Consider the following 14,326-nt stretch of genomic DNA (forward strand, 5'->3'; position numbering starts at 1 on the left):
AATTTTTCTTTGTTTCATAATTCATTCAATTACATTTTGATCCACACTTGTTTGTTTTTTATAGCATGCCATACAATATGATTATAAACAGTACTCATAAATTGCACAAATCAGACTCTCATAACCCCAAAACTTGATCACGATCTGTTTCCATGGGAATTTGAAGGAGAAAATAAAAAGAATCTGAATCCTAAAGAAATTGAGGTCCATAAAGATGACAAAACTGAATCAAGGTACCAGACAACTGTCATCATGGCAATTTGCCCAACCAACATGAATCAAAACTCCAGAACAATATTCCTATCTCTCAGCTGACTACAAACTTAGCTGAATTAACTTTTTGAAGATTCAGTGATCCTATTTACTCAACCTACTACTCTGTAATCCCAAAGTAAAATTTCTAACATTAAAGCTCTGCTCAACATACACATAATATTCTCAAAGCATAAAAAAGAACACTAAAATTTTAGAAAAAGAAAATAAATAACCTGACATAATTTTATCAGCCATTGCCGACTTTAGTGGTGACCAACATTGGCTTCAAATTGAAGGGTTAAAGCAAAATTTGAATGAAAATTAATAACTCTGTATAGATTCACCCAAAGCTTGAACCAAATCGCACCTCTGACATTACTATCATTTTAAGAAAGTTGACATGAGATTGTCAACATAAGTCCCATCTCAATGCAGGGTAAAATCACACACACTATTAGGTATAGAAAAGAAGTTCTGGCATGAAGGAAAAAAAAAAAAAAACCACCCACCGTTTGGCTAATCTACCGGAACTTAAGAGCCACAAGGGCAAAGCAGTAGCAAAAAAAAGAGAACCATGCCATATAGGACAGCAACAAATACAAAAGAAACAGAAAACCTAGCGAGAAAAACAAAGAAGAAGAAACATACGCAGCAAACAAGTGACGACAATAGCAATAACCGCAATAGTATGCAGGATTATGATCGAACCGTAAAAGCATTAGGCATATACATTATTTGGCTTTGTTTTAGGAGTTGATGATAATATTAGGGTTCCAAGCATCACAATTGAAAAAAAAAAAAAAATCAAATTCAACAACAACAATGAACATGTTAGGTATTAGAGGTTAATATCACAAAATAATAGAGAAAAGAAAAAAGAAATCATGAAAGAGAGATGATGGAGGACCAACCTTGAACGCGCAGAGAGAAGAACTTTGACAGACTTTTCCACGCTCAAAATCTTTGCTCTGGTGGCTGGAAAAATATTGGAATTTGGTATTTATACTTAACACTACAAAGTCCATAATTTTCCATGATTTTCTAATTCCGTATGTATGAATGATATTTTGAATACCCCTAAACTTCTATTCATTTTTAAAAGTCCTAATTGAATACCCCTAGACTTTGGTAGAATTCATAAAGATTTTTTAAAATCCTAATTGAATACACCCAGACTTTTATGGACTGTTAAAAGTCTCTATTGAATACACCCAGACTTTTAAATTCCATGGATTTCTTTAAAATGCCAGTAATTCCATATACAATACACCCCCCGAATTCGTGAGTCGAACTCTGAAAAAACTATGTCACCAGACGAAATAGATTTTGGCGAAATCTAAAGAAAAGTTTTCCTATTTACAATGTCCAAACTAAAAGAAAGGAAGTAAAGAAAGAATTGGAGCAACCGTCTGTGAGGCTGAGGCTCGGGAACCCTAATTCTTAAATCTTAATCAAGGTACAAAACCTCCTCTCATTCATCACCTTCTTTCCCACCAAAACTGCGCACGGGAACGAATTCAACTACCAATCTTTTGTTTTCCAGATTATTTTCCGCAATTTCAAGTTTGATTGATCATAGGTTAGAAAGATAACTTTAATTTCTTTCTCCAAATTTGCTTCAAAACATTTACTGATGGTAATTGATGAGCTCAAGTCGCAGATATATATATTGGAATTGTCGTTTCCGATTCCAATTGGCTTGGAATTAGGATTCTTTTGTTACATAGCTATCTGGGTTCAGTATGATTTTCCATATATTCGTAGTTAGCATGATTACCTTGGATAGGGAAACATCAACAAACTTTGATCTCTGGGTGTTAATTTGTGTTTACCTCAATTATGCGGTTTTCTGCCCAAAATATGCAACAAATGAATTTATCAAGTAGTTGAGATGTGATGCGTCGAGAGTCGTTAGGTCCTTTTGATATAACTGAGCACTGTGAAATGTGAATACTTAATTCTTCGGTGGTTGGCAGTAGAGGTTAGGAGTGGACTTTGTTCAATTTGTCTACCTTGACACCAGGTTTACTTTGCACTTGAAGTATTCCATTGTTAAACTTGTGGCAGAATGAGCTCGGGAATCCAATAGTTGATATATAATATGTGTTTGTTCTTTTTCTGAATGGAATATTTGTGATGTTATCCTATTGCTATGCTTTCATAAGTTGATTTTCTGTCAAGTTTTTCCTAATCGGTTTGGAGATTTGTTAGTTTGTAGCACTAGTGATTACTAGTCTGAACATCAAACCCTGGCAAACCTTTTCTCCTTTCCAATCTGACTCAGTGTAGAGTCCTACATGTTTCCGAACCATCATATTGAAGTTGAGTGCTGTTTGTATTTCTTTCATATGAAAATAATATGTTTGAGGAATCTACAGGTGTTGTCGAAGAATTTTATCTAAACAGATGGAACAGTCTCTGAGCTCTCTTGCATACAAGGGTTCCATACCTGAAGCAATCACTGAAGCAAAGAAGCAGAGGAAACTTTTTGTCGTATATATTTCAGGTTAGTGCTTCTTCATTTGGATTTATTTTGCATACATTAGTTGGAACTAGAGTCTTTCTTTATTTCTGTTACTTGTGGAATGTGGTTGTGGTTTATTGATAGTTTAATAGGTCTGCGAGACTATGGGAGGAACAAAGACACCAATTCCAATCTTATGTATAGAAAGAACTAAAGTTACTTTTCATCCAGTGATTGGGGATTGATTAAAAATATGTGTATAACACGAGTCTTTATTTCTGTTACTTGTGGAATGTGGTGTGGTATATTGAATTAGTTTAATAGGTCTGCAAGGGGCATTACTGTGGGAGGAAGAAAGACACCAATTCCAGTCTTATGTATAGAAAGAACTAAAGTTACTTTTCATCTAGTGATTGGGGATTGATTAAAAATATGTGTATAGTTCCTTGTTTGCATATCATATGCACGTAATATGCTGATGAATTATGTTTGGTCTTAATATGATGTAATCATCCAAGAAGTATGTTAAAAATTTATCGATGAGGAAAAATTTGACCTTCATTAGTGAAGTGAAATCACCTAGAAGTACCTAATATTTTGTTTCAAAAAATTAATCCTTCATGAGTGAAAGTAATCGCCTGCCCTAACATTGTCCAATTTCTTTGCCGTTTGGATATGATTGTTTTGGACAGCAAGTATGTTAAGTACACTCCAGTTACTTATCAAAATGATTAAAAGTTCTTTCTGAACTATAGAAGGACTTTTTGGTGTTTTTGAAGAAGCGTTTGGCATTTGCTTCGTGAAAGAAGCTTAGAAAATAAATTTCAAGTTTATATAGAAATATACTTATGTGCTTCTAACAAAACTGCTATATAATGAAAGCACTTCTACTTCTACAGAAGCAAATACAAACAAGCCCATAATTGTAATAGGCAGTTGTGATCACTTTGACACTCAACTACACATATTATTGCCATCAACTGCATTTCAAATAGCAAGGCACAAGCTATTATTGTTTTGAATGATGATTATCTTGGTTATAATCTTTGTTATGTGTTCACTTGTTTCAGGTCAAGATTCTGACTCTAGTCGTTTGGAAAACTCCACATGGACTGATCTAAATGTAAGTTTTTTTTTTTGTCCCTTTTATCTCGCTTTTATATATCACTTAATTTAATTAAGGTTATATTTCTGTTCTTCTTATGTTAATGTTAAACATTTAGGTTGCAGTCTCCGTATCAAAGTACTGCATCTTATTGCATGTTCTTGAAGAAAGCACTGATGCTGCAAACTTTTCTGCAATATGTATCCTTTTACAAAAAGGCAATGTATATTCCTTCAGAAGTTAGCCTGCTAAGTTATTGCTCCCTAGCTGTTCACAAGAAATATCTGACCTCAACTAGAGGATAAATACATCTTCAGCAGATTAGTTTGTCATAATTATCTGATAAAGTAATCTGGGGTTCACATCCAAAACCAATTGGCAATGGATGGAGTGGCCCGAACCCTTATAAACTTATAGGCAAGGTCCCATTTTTCCCATGTGGGATGTATATATTCTCAACACGCCCCGTACGTGTGGCGAATTTTCAAGCCATACACGTGGACAACTTGGGTGACGTGGAGCCCGTGTGGTTGTGAGGTATGCACACGTGGGTAACCCGCTCTGATACCATGATAAAGTAATCTGGGGTTCACATCCAAAACCAATTGGCAATGGATAGAGTGGCCCAAACCCTTATAAACCCATAGGCAAGGTCCCATTTTTCCCATAGCCAATTGGTTTTGGATGTGAACCCCAGATTACTTTATCATGGTATCAAAGCCAGGTTACCCAAGTGTGCATGCCTAACGGCCACACGGGCTCCACGCCACCCAAAGTTGTCCACGTGTATGGCTTGAAAATTCGCCACACGTGCGGGGGCGTGTAGAGAATATATACATCCCACATGGGAAAAATGGGACCTTGCCTATGGGTTTATAAGGGTTTGGGCCACTCTATCCATTGCCAATTGGTTTTGGATGTGAACCCCAGATTACTTTATCATTATCATCTCAAAATCTTAAAAGAAACTAACTTCGCTGATTTCATTAGACTCTAGTTTTTTTATTTTTATTTATTTATTTATTTTTATTCTCCTTTTTCTCTTTTGTGTTTGTTTTAGTTTTATTTGTTTATTTATTTATTTATTTATTAAGGAGGATTGGGTAATCAGTGGTTCTATTTTGTGCATTTTTTACTTACTCCCAAGCCCAAGCCTTCGGCACAGACATGGGGTATCTGATCTCAGTGGTTCATTCAGTGATTGGAAGGAAACCTTGCAGCGAATCCCCATTTAGGGCCCATATTCTTCCCACCAAAATATCAACCAGCTGCCCTCCCACTCCAGTCCCCAAAATAGCTAACCACGCTGAGTACCATATAAGAAGTTAACCACGTAATGCTTGGATTTAAGATCATGCTCAAGTTGGAAAGCTTACTTAAAATACCCGTTTTGCATATTCAATCAGGTATATTATACTTATTTTGAACTTAAAAACATATACTTAACAAAATGTTAAATATCTTACATGCTGATGTACTCTGGCTTCCTTTTGCAATTGTTTTTATTACCTGTATTCTGCCTTGTTTAATCATGGACTGACCTAGTAATCCCAAGCATACAATATGTAATGTTGTCCCTTCTTACGGGGAGTTTTAGACGAACAAAAAAATCCAATGTATCAAGTGCTTCTACTTTTCAAGAGTTGGGGACCTTATCTTGAAAGGTAGAAGCAAATTTTGTTGGGAGAAGACTTCGCAGTCAAAACTATGCACCAAACTTTGTTGCAATTTTTGTTGTAAAAGGATATGTATTTCACACAGTCATCTGTATTAAAACTTCATTTTGTGAAATCTTTTTATATTGCTTACTGATCTCAAAGCATATGGTTTGATAGATAAGAATTTTTTTTTTTTTTTTTGTGGCAACTAAATTCATAACTGCTATATGCATATTATCTGTGATTGATGCTGTTAATGACCTTTTATGTTAAAACTTAAAAGTTTAATGCCGGATCAAATGTTGTTCGTCAGCGTGATTTTCCTCCTTTCGTCTAAATATACCTGATCTATGTTTATATAATGGATATAACTATCTACCCTTATTATTATTTTTATTGTCTATCTATTGTCCCAACACAGAACCTGCAAACTTGCAGGAATGAGAAAAAGCCACGAAAGGCACTGCTTTTTTTACTTTGTAATTTTGATGTGGGTAATAGGTAGTTTGGTGGTTATGTTATTATCTGTTCAGCTGTAACATATTGCACATACCATTGGCACAACAACAATTTCCTAATTACATGTTTTATATATAGCTTATTTAAGCTATTTAAGTTATTTAAAAGTGAATGCTATCCTTGCATCAACCTGATACAGACCCACAGAAATCAGCACCATGTATAACAGCGATTGGATTCAATGGTGTACAACTTTGGCAAAATGGTATGGTTCTATCAATCCTTTTTTATGAAAATCTTAGAGCAGCACATAAGAGTACACTGAGAATTTTGTTTTCTCTTTTTGCAATCTTAGAGGGTTTTGTCAGTGCTGAAGTTCTGGCGTCTAGTTTAGAGAAGGTGTGGTTGAGTCTACAGATCCAGGTAAACGGATTTATTTATTTGCTATAGGGTTATATAGGTCATCATATTTAAGTGTCAAATTCAATTTGAGAAACGTTAATTGTCAATGAAATGATATTGATTTTGACCTTTTGTAATCTATACAAAAGTCTTCTTTACTACATTTTCTGCTCTGTATCTGTCTCTCTGACCCCTTTTGGCCTTACTGTAGTATGCATCTACTTGATGGAACATTCTGATGTATTATTCAAAATGGATTTTTCACATTTCTAGCATTTTCTTGGATGGCTTTAGATTCTGGTCTGGGTTGGTTTGTCTTATACGTCATTGTATTTAAGCGTCATATTCACTTTGAGAAACTTTGACTGTTGACTAAATGATATGGATTTTGACCTTTACTATGCCCTTGTTTTGCAAATGGCTTTGTTCCTTGACTTACAATTTATTTGTTGTGAAAGTTAAATGTGGTTTATATTTTGTTTTGTATAGATGCCGTTGCTTGTAGTTTCTTCCTTTTAACCCTCTTCCCAACTGAGATTTGGCCTATCAGGGTCACATTTTATAATCTTCTTCCTAATTCAAACTTATCAAGGTCGACAGAATCATATGAAGTAATTCCCTTGTCGCTTTTCTTCCATCTTCTGTTTGCCACCTACATATGCACAACCAATTAGTTACTTTTACCATTAAGTTTTTGCACATCAACGTTACCTCCCTTTCAGAATCACAGCTCATTCCGCACTAGCTGGGAAACAGTTGTCTGCCCATTTTATCTGACAAAATTATCATGGCTATATGTTCTAGATCTAGATCTCTCTCATTGCACACTATCTCTCCATCAGTTTAATTTGAACAGAAACATTGACCATTCTGTCCTATAATTCACTGTAGGAAACAGCTGCAACTGTTATGAGTGCAGCAGCTCTTGCTTCAAAGAAATCTGAACCATCTATTTCCGGGATTCCTACTACTGCCTCAACTGATGGAAGTTCCTCAAGTACAGGTGTTCTCTCTGATCAAGGAAGTTCCTCAAGTACGGTTGTTCCATTGTCTTTAACAGACAAAAATGGTCAATCACAAGATGCTGTGGAGGGCGCCCCTAACATGATGAATGAAAGTAAAGGTCCTGATTGCAAATTTGAGGTATATTCATAGCTTGCATTTAGCATATCATTAAGTGTGGGACAAACATGTTGAGGTAGTAATTGTGACAGCATTTTACATGATGCTTTTTTTTTTTTTTTTGACGCCAATAGGATAAAACCAAGGATTTAAGAGACAAGACATCTTTGAAACCAGTTGATGGTGATGAGTTAAAGTGTGTCGGGGAAAAACAGTCCAGCAGCAGCTCTTCCACTGAAGCTGGCCAAGGATCACATGATGTTGCTATAAAAGAGAGCACTTCTGGAGGCGACCATATTTCTTCCATTACTGAAGGTGGAAGCCCCAGAGGGATCACAGTGAATCAATCTGTCTTGGTAGGAGGTTCACAAGCATCTATTGTTGGAGAAAATGAAACTTTGAAAATTGGAAACAGTGAAGCTGAAGATGATAAGAGGGTTGATGGATCAAGTGATGCTCACTACCTCAGAGAGCTCACTGTTAATCAATCTGGTATCTTGGGAGGAGGTTCACAAGCATTTAGTATTGAAGAAAATGAAGCTCTGCAAGTTGTAAAGGGTGAAGCTGAAGACCTTAAGAAGGTTGATGCAGTTGAAAATGCTAGAAGGGTGAATAGATCAAGTGATGCTTATTTGAATATCCGATTACCCGATGGTACCAGCCTGCAAGAGCTGTTTTCTTTGACAAGCACTTTAAGAATTGTCAAAGGGTATATTGATGAAAACCAAGGAAGTGGTATCGGTAGTTATGACCTAGCCATCCCTTATCCTCGCAAGGTATTCACTGAGCAAGGTGAGACATGCTGGATACGTGTTACCTACTTTTTCATGTGTTTAGAAATAACTATTGCATTATTTATTTGAAACTTTGAAAGTGAGTGGTCTACAGCAACTCCTGAGGTTTCTTTGCTTGTTTCTGGGTAGAGTATTGCTTTCTTTTAGAGTTATCCTTCAATTCTATTCTTGCCTCCTTGACTATGGGTGTTTTTCTTGTACTAGCAAGTGCCTGGCAAATCTAGTGTTGATCTTCTCGTGTTTGGTGGACAGCACTAAGAATATGTACATGTATATTCAAATCAAACTAGTATATTGGATCCTCTCTCTTGATAATATAGGATCTCTTTTGTTGTCTGATACTTAGTAGTCTGTACTGATTTTTCTTGCATGGTCAAAATAAAATTGCTTTTGTTATACCTTTCTCTATTGACAATTGTTCCATAGATTCTTCGAACTGAATTAGTTAGTGCTAGAAGAGATTTCTTGTTCATGCTGTTTCTCTTGTTTAAAACTCTGTAATATGCTGAGTTGCGGTCCTTCTCAAATTCTCATTGCCATTTCTTTTGGAAACATTAAAAAAGAAAGAGGGAAAAAATGAATGACAACTTAAATTAATGTATTCATACCATTTGTGCTTTTTAGTGCTTATACTATTTCAATTCATGGTTGATACAAAACTACTGTGTTAAACATGCTGGAATTATTATGAATAACAGATTTCTTATTATTTTCATCCAGATCTAAGTAAACCATTATCTGAGTTGGGCCTGTATGATAGACAAGCATTGATAGTGGTTCCACATCAGCAAGGAACTGATTACCTCAGAGGGAGATCTTCACTCACAGACCAAACAGTTTCAAGAAATATTGCTGATGCCCCAAATGGAAGCAATGGGAGCTACTTTTCGTTTGTGAAGAGAGTTTTGTCTTTCATAAATCCTTTCTCTTATTTAGGTGGTGGTGCTAGCTCATCAAGTTCAGAAGAGCAATCCCAAAATGGCATGTGGCAATATAGTGAGTATTCTGCTCCTACTGCGAAGCCAAAATGTCTCTACATTGCTGTTAGGTCTTTCACTTGTTCTTTGGGAGTTTATATCTGATGACTTTTGAGCGTGCAGATGTTTAGGTGCATAGAGCCACACCAAAAAAAAAAAGCAGTTGTGTCTTCAAAAGTTTCCACAATTTAGTGAATATATGGAAAGATAATAATAACACACACACACACACACACACTTACGAGGCTCTGCCAGCCTTTCTTCTAGTTCAATAAATTTTGTATTTTGGATGTAAACATTAATCAATCTGTCTAGACTTTTCCGCTGTTTATGCCCTTCTAGGACCATTTTTTGTTTCTCTTTTTCTTTTTGGGGTGGCATTTCAGTAGCTGAAACTGATATATATTGTCTGTGTTATTAGGCCCAAATCCTACAGTTCGAAATAACTTAACCCAAAGCACTTCTGAAAGTGGTAGAACTGAAGGGAGCCGCAGGCGGCCACCAGCATCTCCTTTTGGAAGTAATATTCACACACTGAAACATGATGAAGATGATGAACGATTCAGTGATAGAAACAAGTTCTGGAATGGTAATTCTACGCAGTATGGTGGCGATGATGACAGCAAATAATGATGCATCCTGTGTGCTATACATTATACTGTGTTTACACTAAACAGTTTGATTTGGAATCCATATAATGGATTCCCAACATTCATGTTCTGGATGTGAATGAGTCAAATTACTTCACATAGACGTTGCCTGGTAAATATTCTTGTTGATCTGAAAATAGAGGTATAGATAATAAACGCAAGTTCTGGTGTCCTTAACACTCATCTCTTTTCATATTGGTAATGTCGTATTCTTTTCTATTCATACAGAGTTGAAGGAATACATACTTCGCAAGTCTTTTTTGTCCTTCCTGAATAAGTTTTCGATCTTCATAAATTTTACAAATTTCAGTTTATGTTTGTATCTACCTTATTTTCACCCTTTTAGATGGGTTAGATGATAGCAGCATCGGTTCTGTCGAGAACGTTAATGTGGCCCTCACTAAACCAACTCCAACCCCCCCCGGGGGCCTTTTAGATGGGTTAGATGATAGCAGCATCGGTTCTGTCGAGAACGTTAATGTGGCCCTCACTAAACCAACTCCACCCCCCCACCCCCCCCCCCCCCGGGTGAGGACGAACCAACTAATCAAGGTAGAAAAATGTACTGGACTTTTTTTTGAGAGAAGGGAAAACTGGATTCAATAATCCAAAATATAACATCGAAGAGAGTGAGAATGTAAATTCGCAACTACTCCAAACGGAGAAGAGGAACTATCCCAAATAAAACAGATGATTCTCAAATTCTAATCACAATGATTGTCCACGCTTCAGGCTTTTGACTTATTACACCTAATTCACGTGGCTAACGCCACAAAAAAATGCACAACAACAGAACAACCAAGACACCACAACCCTACCTCAAGTGAACATATGTACTAAATTTGTTTATAAGAGGAGAAAAAACAGACCATGAGCTGCAAAAAGAAGACTCGCATTCGTCAACTGCTGCTTTCCTTGAGAATGTTATTTTTTTATAGAGAAAAATTCAGTCACCGTCTCCAAATTATGCTGCCAAGGCCAATTTGATACTCGAACTCTCAAAAGTATCAATGTGATACCCAAACACATATTTTGACATCAACGTGATACTTCCGTTAAAAATTTCTAACGGCTCCGTTATTTGATGACGTGGCAAGCACGTGGAGACAAAAAAAGAAGTTAAATGGCCAACTTACCCTTTTGTTTTTGTTAATTCATTTTTATTTTTATTTTTCTTTTCATTTCTTCTTCTTCTAACTAAACCGCCGCACCTCCGAAGCAAGCTCCGCCACCAGCCACCAGCCACCAGCCACCAACCACTCACCCCAAAATGAATTCCGATTTAGGCCTCGAACGCGAGCTCGGCCCCCACCACAGTTATCGCCCCCAACATCAAGAATATCATATTACATGCAAATGCAGCAATTTGACAACTTCTAATCCAATTCAAATTGAGAAAACAAGAACAAACAATTCAACTTCTAATCCAAAATTTCAATCTCCCATCTCCACTCCCAAAATTGGAATCCCACCTAAAAACTTTCACGGTCAATATCAGAGGCAGCCGGCGACCGAAGCAGTCGATGAACCCACGACCACCGCTACCATCAAGGCCGTTCCACCACTTCCGCCACCATGACTCCGACGCCAGCTTTGCCAGCAGCCGCTCCTCCAACGGAATCAACGGTGGCCCCGGAGGCTCCATCTCCAACTTCGACCTCTACAAAGACCGCCCCTACCAACTTCGACCTCTGGTCAACCTATTTATCTCAAAATCATCTCCACAATACACCCAACAATTTCTATACCTGCAACAATCAACAATTCTCAACGATTTGGCAGGAAAAATCAACCAAAAAAAACCAAGAACTCGTCTGTTACTGTTCACGCCACTGTTCACACTCTCAAACACCTTCAAATCTTCCTCCACCGATCATGAAAAGCTGCAAGAGGTTAGGGATGAAGGTTAGCTTCGACCCAGCAACAAAACTCCCAAAGAAATCCGGTCGGAACCCACCGGAAATCGAAGGAATCTCCGATTTCCCCCTTTTCTGGAAATCCCTCTTCGATTTCTTCTCAAATCAAGGCTACCCAATTCAAAAATTTTACCTTAGATGCAAGAGGAGGAAGAGACGATCCTCTAATAGCCGGTGATGAGGCCGGCGGCGGTGAGGGTTCCGGGTCTGAAGAGAAGAGAAAGAGAAAGAGGGGGGGGGGGGGGGCTGGAGTCGGTTCTCCCGAACTCTCTCTCTCTCTCTCACCTTTTTACCCACTTTCCATCAATTCCTACCTCTCCTCTCACTCCTCCAAGTCTTCCTCAAATTCCCAATCCCTCCCGCCAGAAAATATCACCGAGGCCCTCAAATTCGTCGTCGCCCTCTCGGTGATCGCCAAATTAGAACCCTCCCCAATCAAACCAGACGAGAGTCGCCGATTAGAGGAGGGAGAGCAAGAGAGAGAGAGAGAGATGGAGGAGCTCTGTGCTTTGGTGTTTTTGGGGTTTAGGAGTCGCCTATCCCCGGGGGGGGGGGGGGGGGGGGAAGAGAGCGAGAGAGAGCTTTGTGTTTTTATTTTAATTTTTTAATTACTTAGTAGTGAAAGACTATTCTGCCCCTGATAAAAATATCACATAGGACCCACGTGTTTGCCACGTCAGTAGGCCGTTCGAGATTTTTGACGGAAGTATCACGTTGATGTCAAAATAGGTCTTTGGGTATCACATTGATACTTTTGAGAGTTCAGGTATCAAATTGGCCTTGGCAGCATAGTTTGGGGATGGTGACTAAATTTTCTCTTTTTCATATATTTTTTTTCCCTTTGGTAATTAAATGATTACTACAGAAGAGGGAAACACCCTAAGAAACAGGTCATAAAAAACAACAAACTAATAACAAGAACAAAGCCAGGAACTACCTGAAGAGAAGAGGACCTAAGAACAAGAGCTCAGCTCAAAAGGGATATTTCACTTTTTATGGGTTGAGAAAGTCATCCATATTGGAAATCTGAAAGTCATCCCTGTCGGAAATTTGAAGCAGTATATTGAGAGGTAAAAAAATGAGGAGGAAGAGGACGGAGTTGAAGTACAGGACCAGAATTTGGCCAATTGGCGTGTGAGAAAGACCTCTCATTCCTTGGATTCCAGGGATATTTTTGCTGCCTCCATTTATCACCATAAACCGTCTTCCACGTTTTCGTTCCCCCTACCATATCATCATTATCATCCTCATTCCACGACCACGGAAACTCATGCGATAACTTGTTCCACCACAACTCATCGTCATTGCCTAATTGTCGCAGCTCCCTGCAAGTACATTCAACTTTTGCAATATCAACACCACACAGTGACTTCAAAATCTTGGCCTTGAGCTCCGGAGGAAGACTCATGAGGCAGGGCGGAGACGGCAACCCCGCCTTTGAGCAAAGATCAATCATCAAAGGCAATGCAATTCCATCTTTAATAGTCTTCCAAAAATCAAAAATTTTGGTTTCTTGCATCTCAAGTAATCCAACTTTGACAATATCATTCACGTTTATTCTGCTTGCCCAAACGAATTCAATAATGGATGCAACCTTGTGCGCCTCCAAGCTTACCCGGTATACAGAATCGCCGCCGATTAAATACCCATAAACATTCAGGAAGTGCCCTAAGCTCTGAAACCTCAGCGCTATCCTTTCAATAATCGTATTACTACAGCTGCTGCCGGTGCTGCTACTACCTCCCATATTTTGCAGTATTTCAGGCAAAGTATAAAAACGGGACGTAAAGTGAACACCGGGAACCGAATCGGAGTATATTCGGACAAAACCCGAGTCCAACAGCACCGCATGTACTGCATTCTCCAAAAATGACTTGTGATTTATGAGGTGTTGGGCACCCAAATCCTCCATCAGAACCCTCTTCAAGAAAAAAGGCACCGACTGCGGGTTCCAGATGATTTCGACTTCAACGCTTTTTAGGTATCCTGATTTTAAACCCACAGAAGAAGAACAAGACCACCTTTCTCCTTCAACAATTGAACCATCACCATGCCTATCCATTTATCTAGAAAACTATATCTTCTGCTAAGGAGATTCTTTATCCTGTCTATCGCGTTAGACTTTGATTGCTTGCGTCGATTGTGAGAATAGGGTCCTAGCGTTATATAAATATTAATATTCTTAAGTCACACCCATTAGGGATTCCATATTGAACACTATACCTACACCATATCTACAACATAAAGTTTACATCTATGTACTACAGTAATTTAAATCACAATCCTTATTGTAATCGTCTACAATGTCAATATTGTATGAATTTTAATTCTTGTTTGTTCGTTTGTTTGTTGTTATTGTTGTTGTTGTTTTTGTATTTTTTTTTTTCTCCATGTGATTAATGAATGAATGAACACATCAATACGAGTCCCAAAAGGAAGGAACCCCCATTACATAACTCTGTTGGTTTTCATCAATTAAATCATGTATCCATGGAGGCTGAACCTCCATGCAGTAGATGGACTG

General features: G+C 37.9%; 2 protein-coding genes across 4 annotated transcripts; one reads left to right on the forward strand and one right to left on the reverse strand.

Moving 5' to 3' along the window:
- Positions 1-1,544: 1,544 nt before the first annotated feature.
- Positions 1,545-10,153, forward strand: LOC112197807 (plant UBX domain-containing protein 11). Of its 3 annotated transcripts, none has more exons than XM_024338668.2 (10): positions 1,545-1,711; positions 2,634-2,761; positions 3,790-3,842; positions 3,943-4,024; positions 6,141-6,206; positions 6,297-6,364; positions 7,235-7,486; positions 7,600-8,257; positions 8,980-9,255; positions 9,658-10,153. In XM_024338668.2, the coding sequence occupies exons 2-10, from the start codon at positions 2,662-2,664 to the stop codon at positions 9,864-9,866; spliced, it is 1,764 nt and encodes a 587-aa protein (XP_024194436.1). In that variant the 5' UTR covers positions 1,545-1,711; positions 2,634-2,661; the 3' UTR covers positions 9,867-10,153. The 3 variants fall into 3 exon arrangements, with proteins under 3 accessions (XP_024194436.1, XP_024194437.1, XP_024194438.1); XM_024338669.2 differs by having other exon boundaries at positions 1,707-1,834; XM_024338670.2 differs by lacking the exons at positions 1,545-1,711; positions 2,634-2,761; positions 3,790-3,842; positions 3,943-4,024 and adding an exon at positions 4,793-5,230.
- Positions 10,154-12,636: 2,483 nt separating this feature from the next.
- Positions 12,637-14,069, reverse strand: LOC112195999 (F-box protein SKIP22). The gene has a single exon (XM_024336253.2). It carries the CDS (start codon positions 13,862-13,864, stop codon positions 12,836-12,838), a length of 1,029 nt encoding a protein of 342 aa, XP_024192021.1. The 5' UTR covers positions 13,865-14,069; the 3' UTR covers positions 12,637-12,835.
- Between the last annotated feature and the right edge of the window lie 257 nt (positions 14,070-14,326).

The sequence above is a fragment of the Rosa chinensis genome, chromosome 4 (genome assembly GCF_002994745.2).
Source record: "Rosa chinensis cultivar Old Blush chromosome 4, RchiOBHm-V2, whole genome shotgun sequence".
In the NCBI taxonomy this organism is placed as follows: Eukaryota; Viridiplantae; Streptophyta; class Magnoliopsida; order Rosales; family Rosaceae; genus Rosa; species Rosa chinensis.

Coding starts and splice junctions, on each gene's coding strand:
- LOC112197807 (XM_024338668.2), top strand. CDS start 2,662: ATGGAACAGTCTCTGAGCTCTCTTGCATACAAGGGTTCCATACCTGAA. Junction 6,207..6,296: donor TGTACAACTTTGGCAAAATG/GTATGGTTCTAT, acceptor TTGCAATCTTAG/AGGGTTTTGTCAGTGCTGAA. Junction 9,256..9,657: donor AAATGGCATGTGGCAATATA/GTGAGTATTCTG, acceptor CTGTGTTATTAG/GCCCAAATCCTACAGTTCGA.
- LOC112195999 (XM_024336253.2), bottom strand. CDS start 13,864: ATGGATAGGCATGGTGATGGTTCAATTGTTGAAGGAGAAAGGTGGTCT.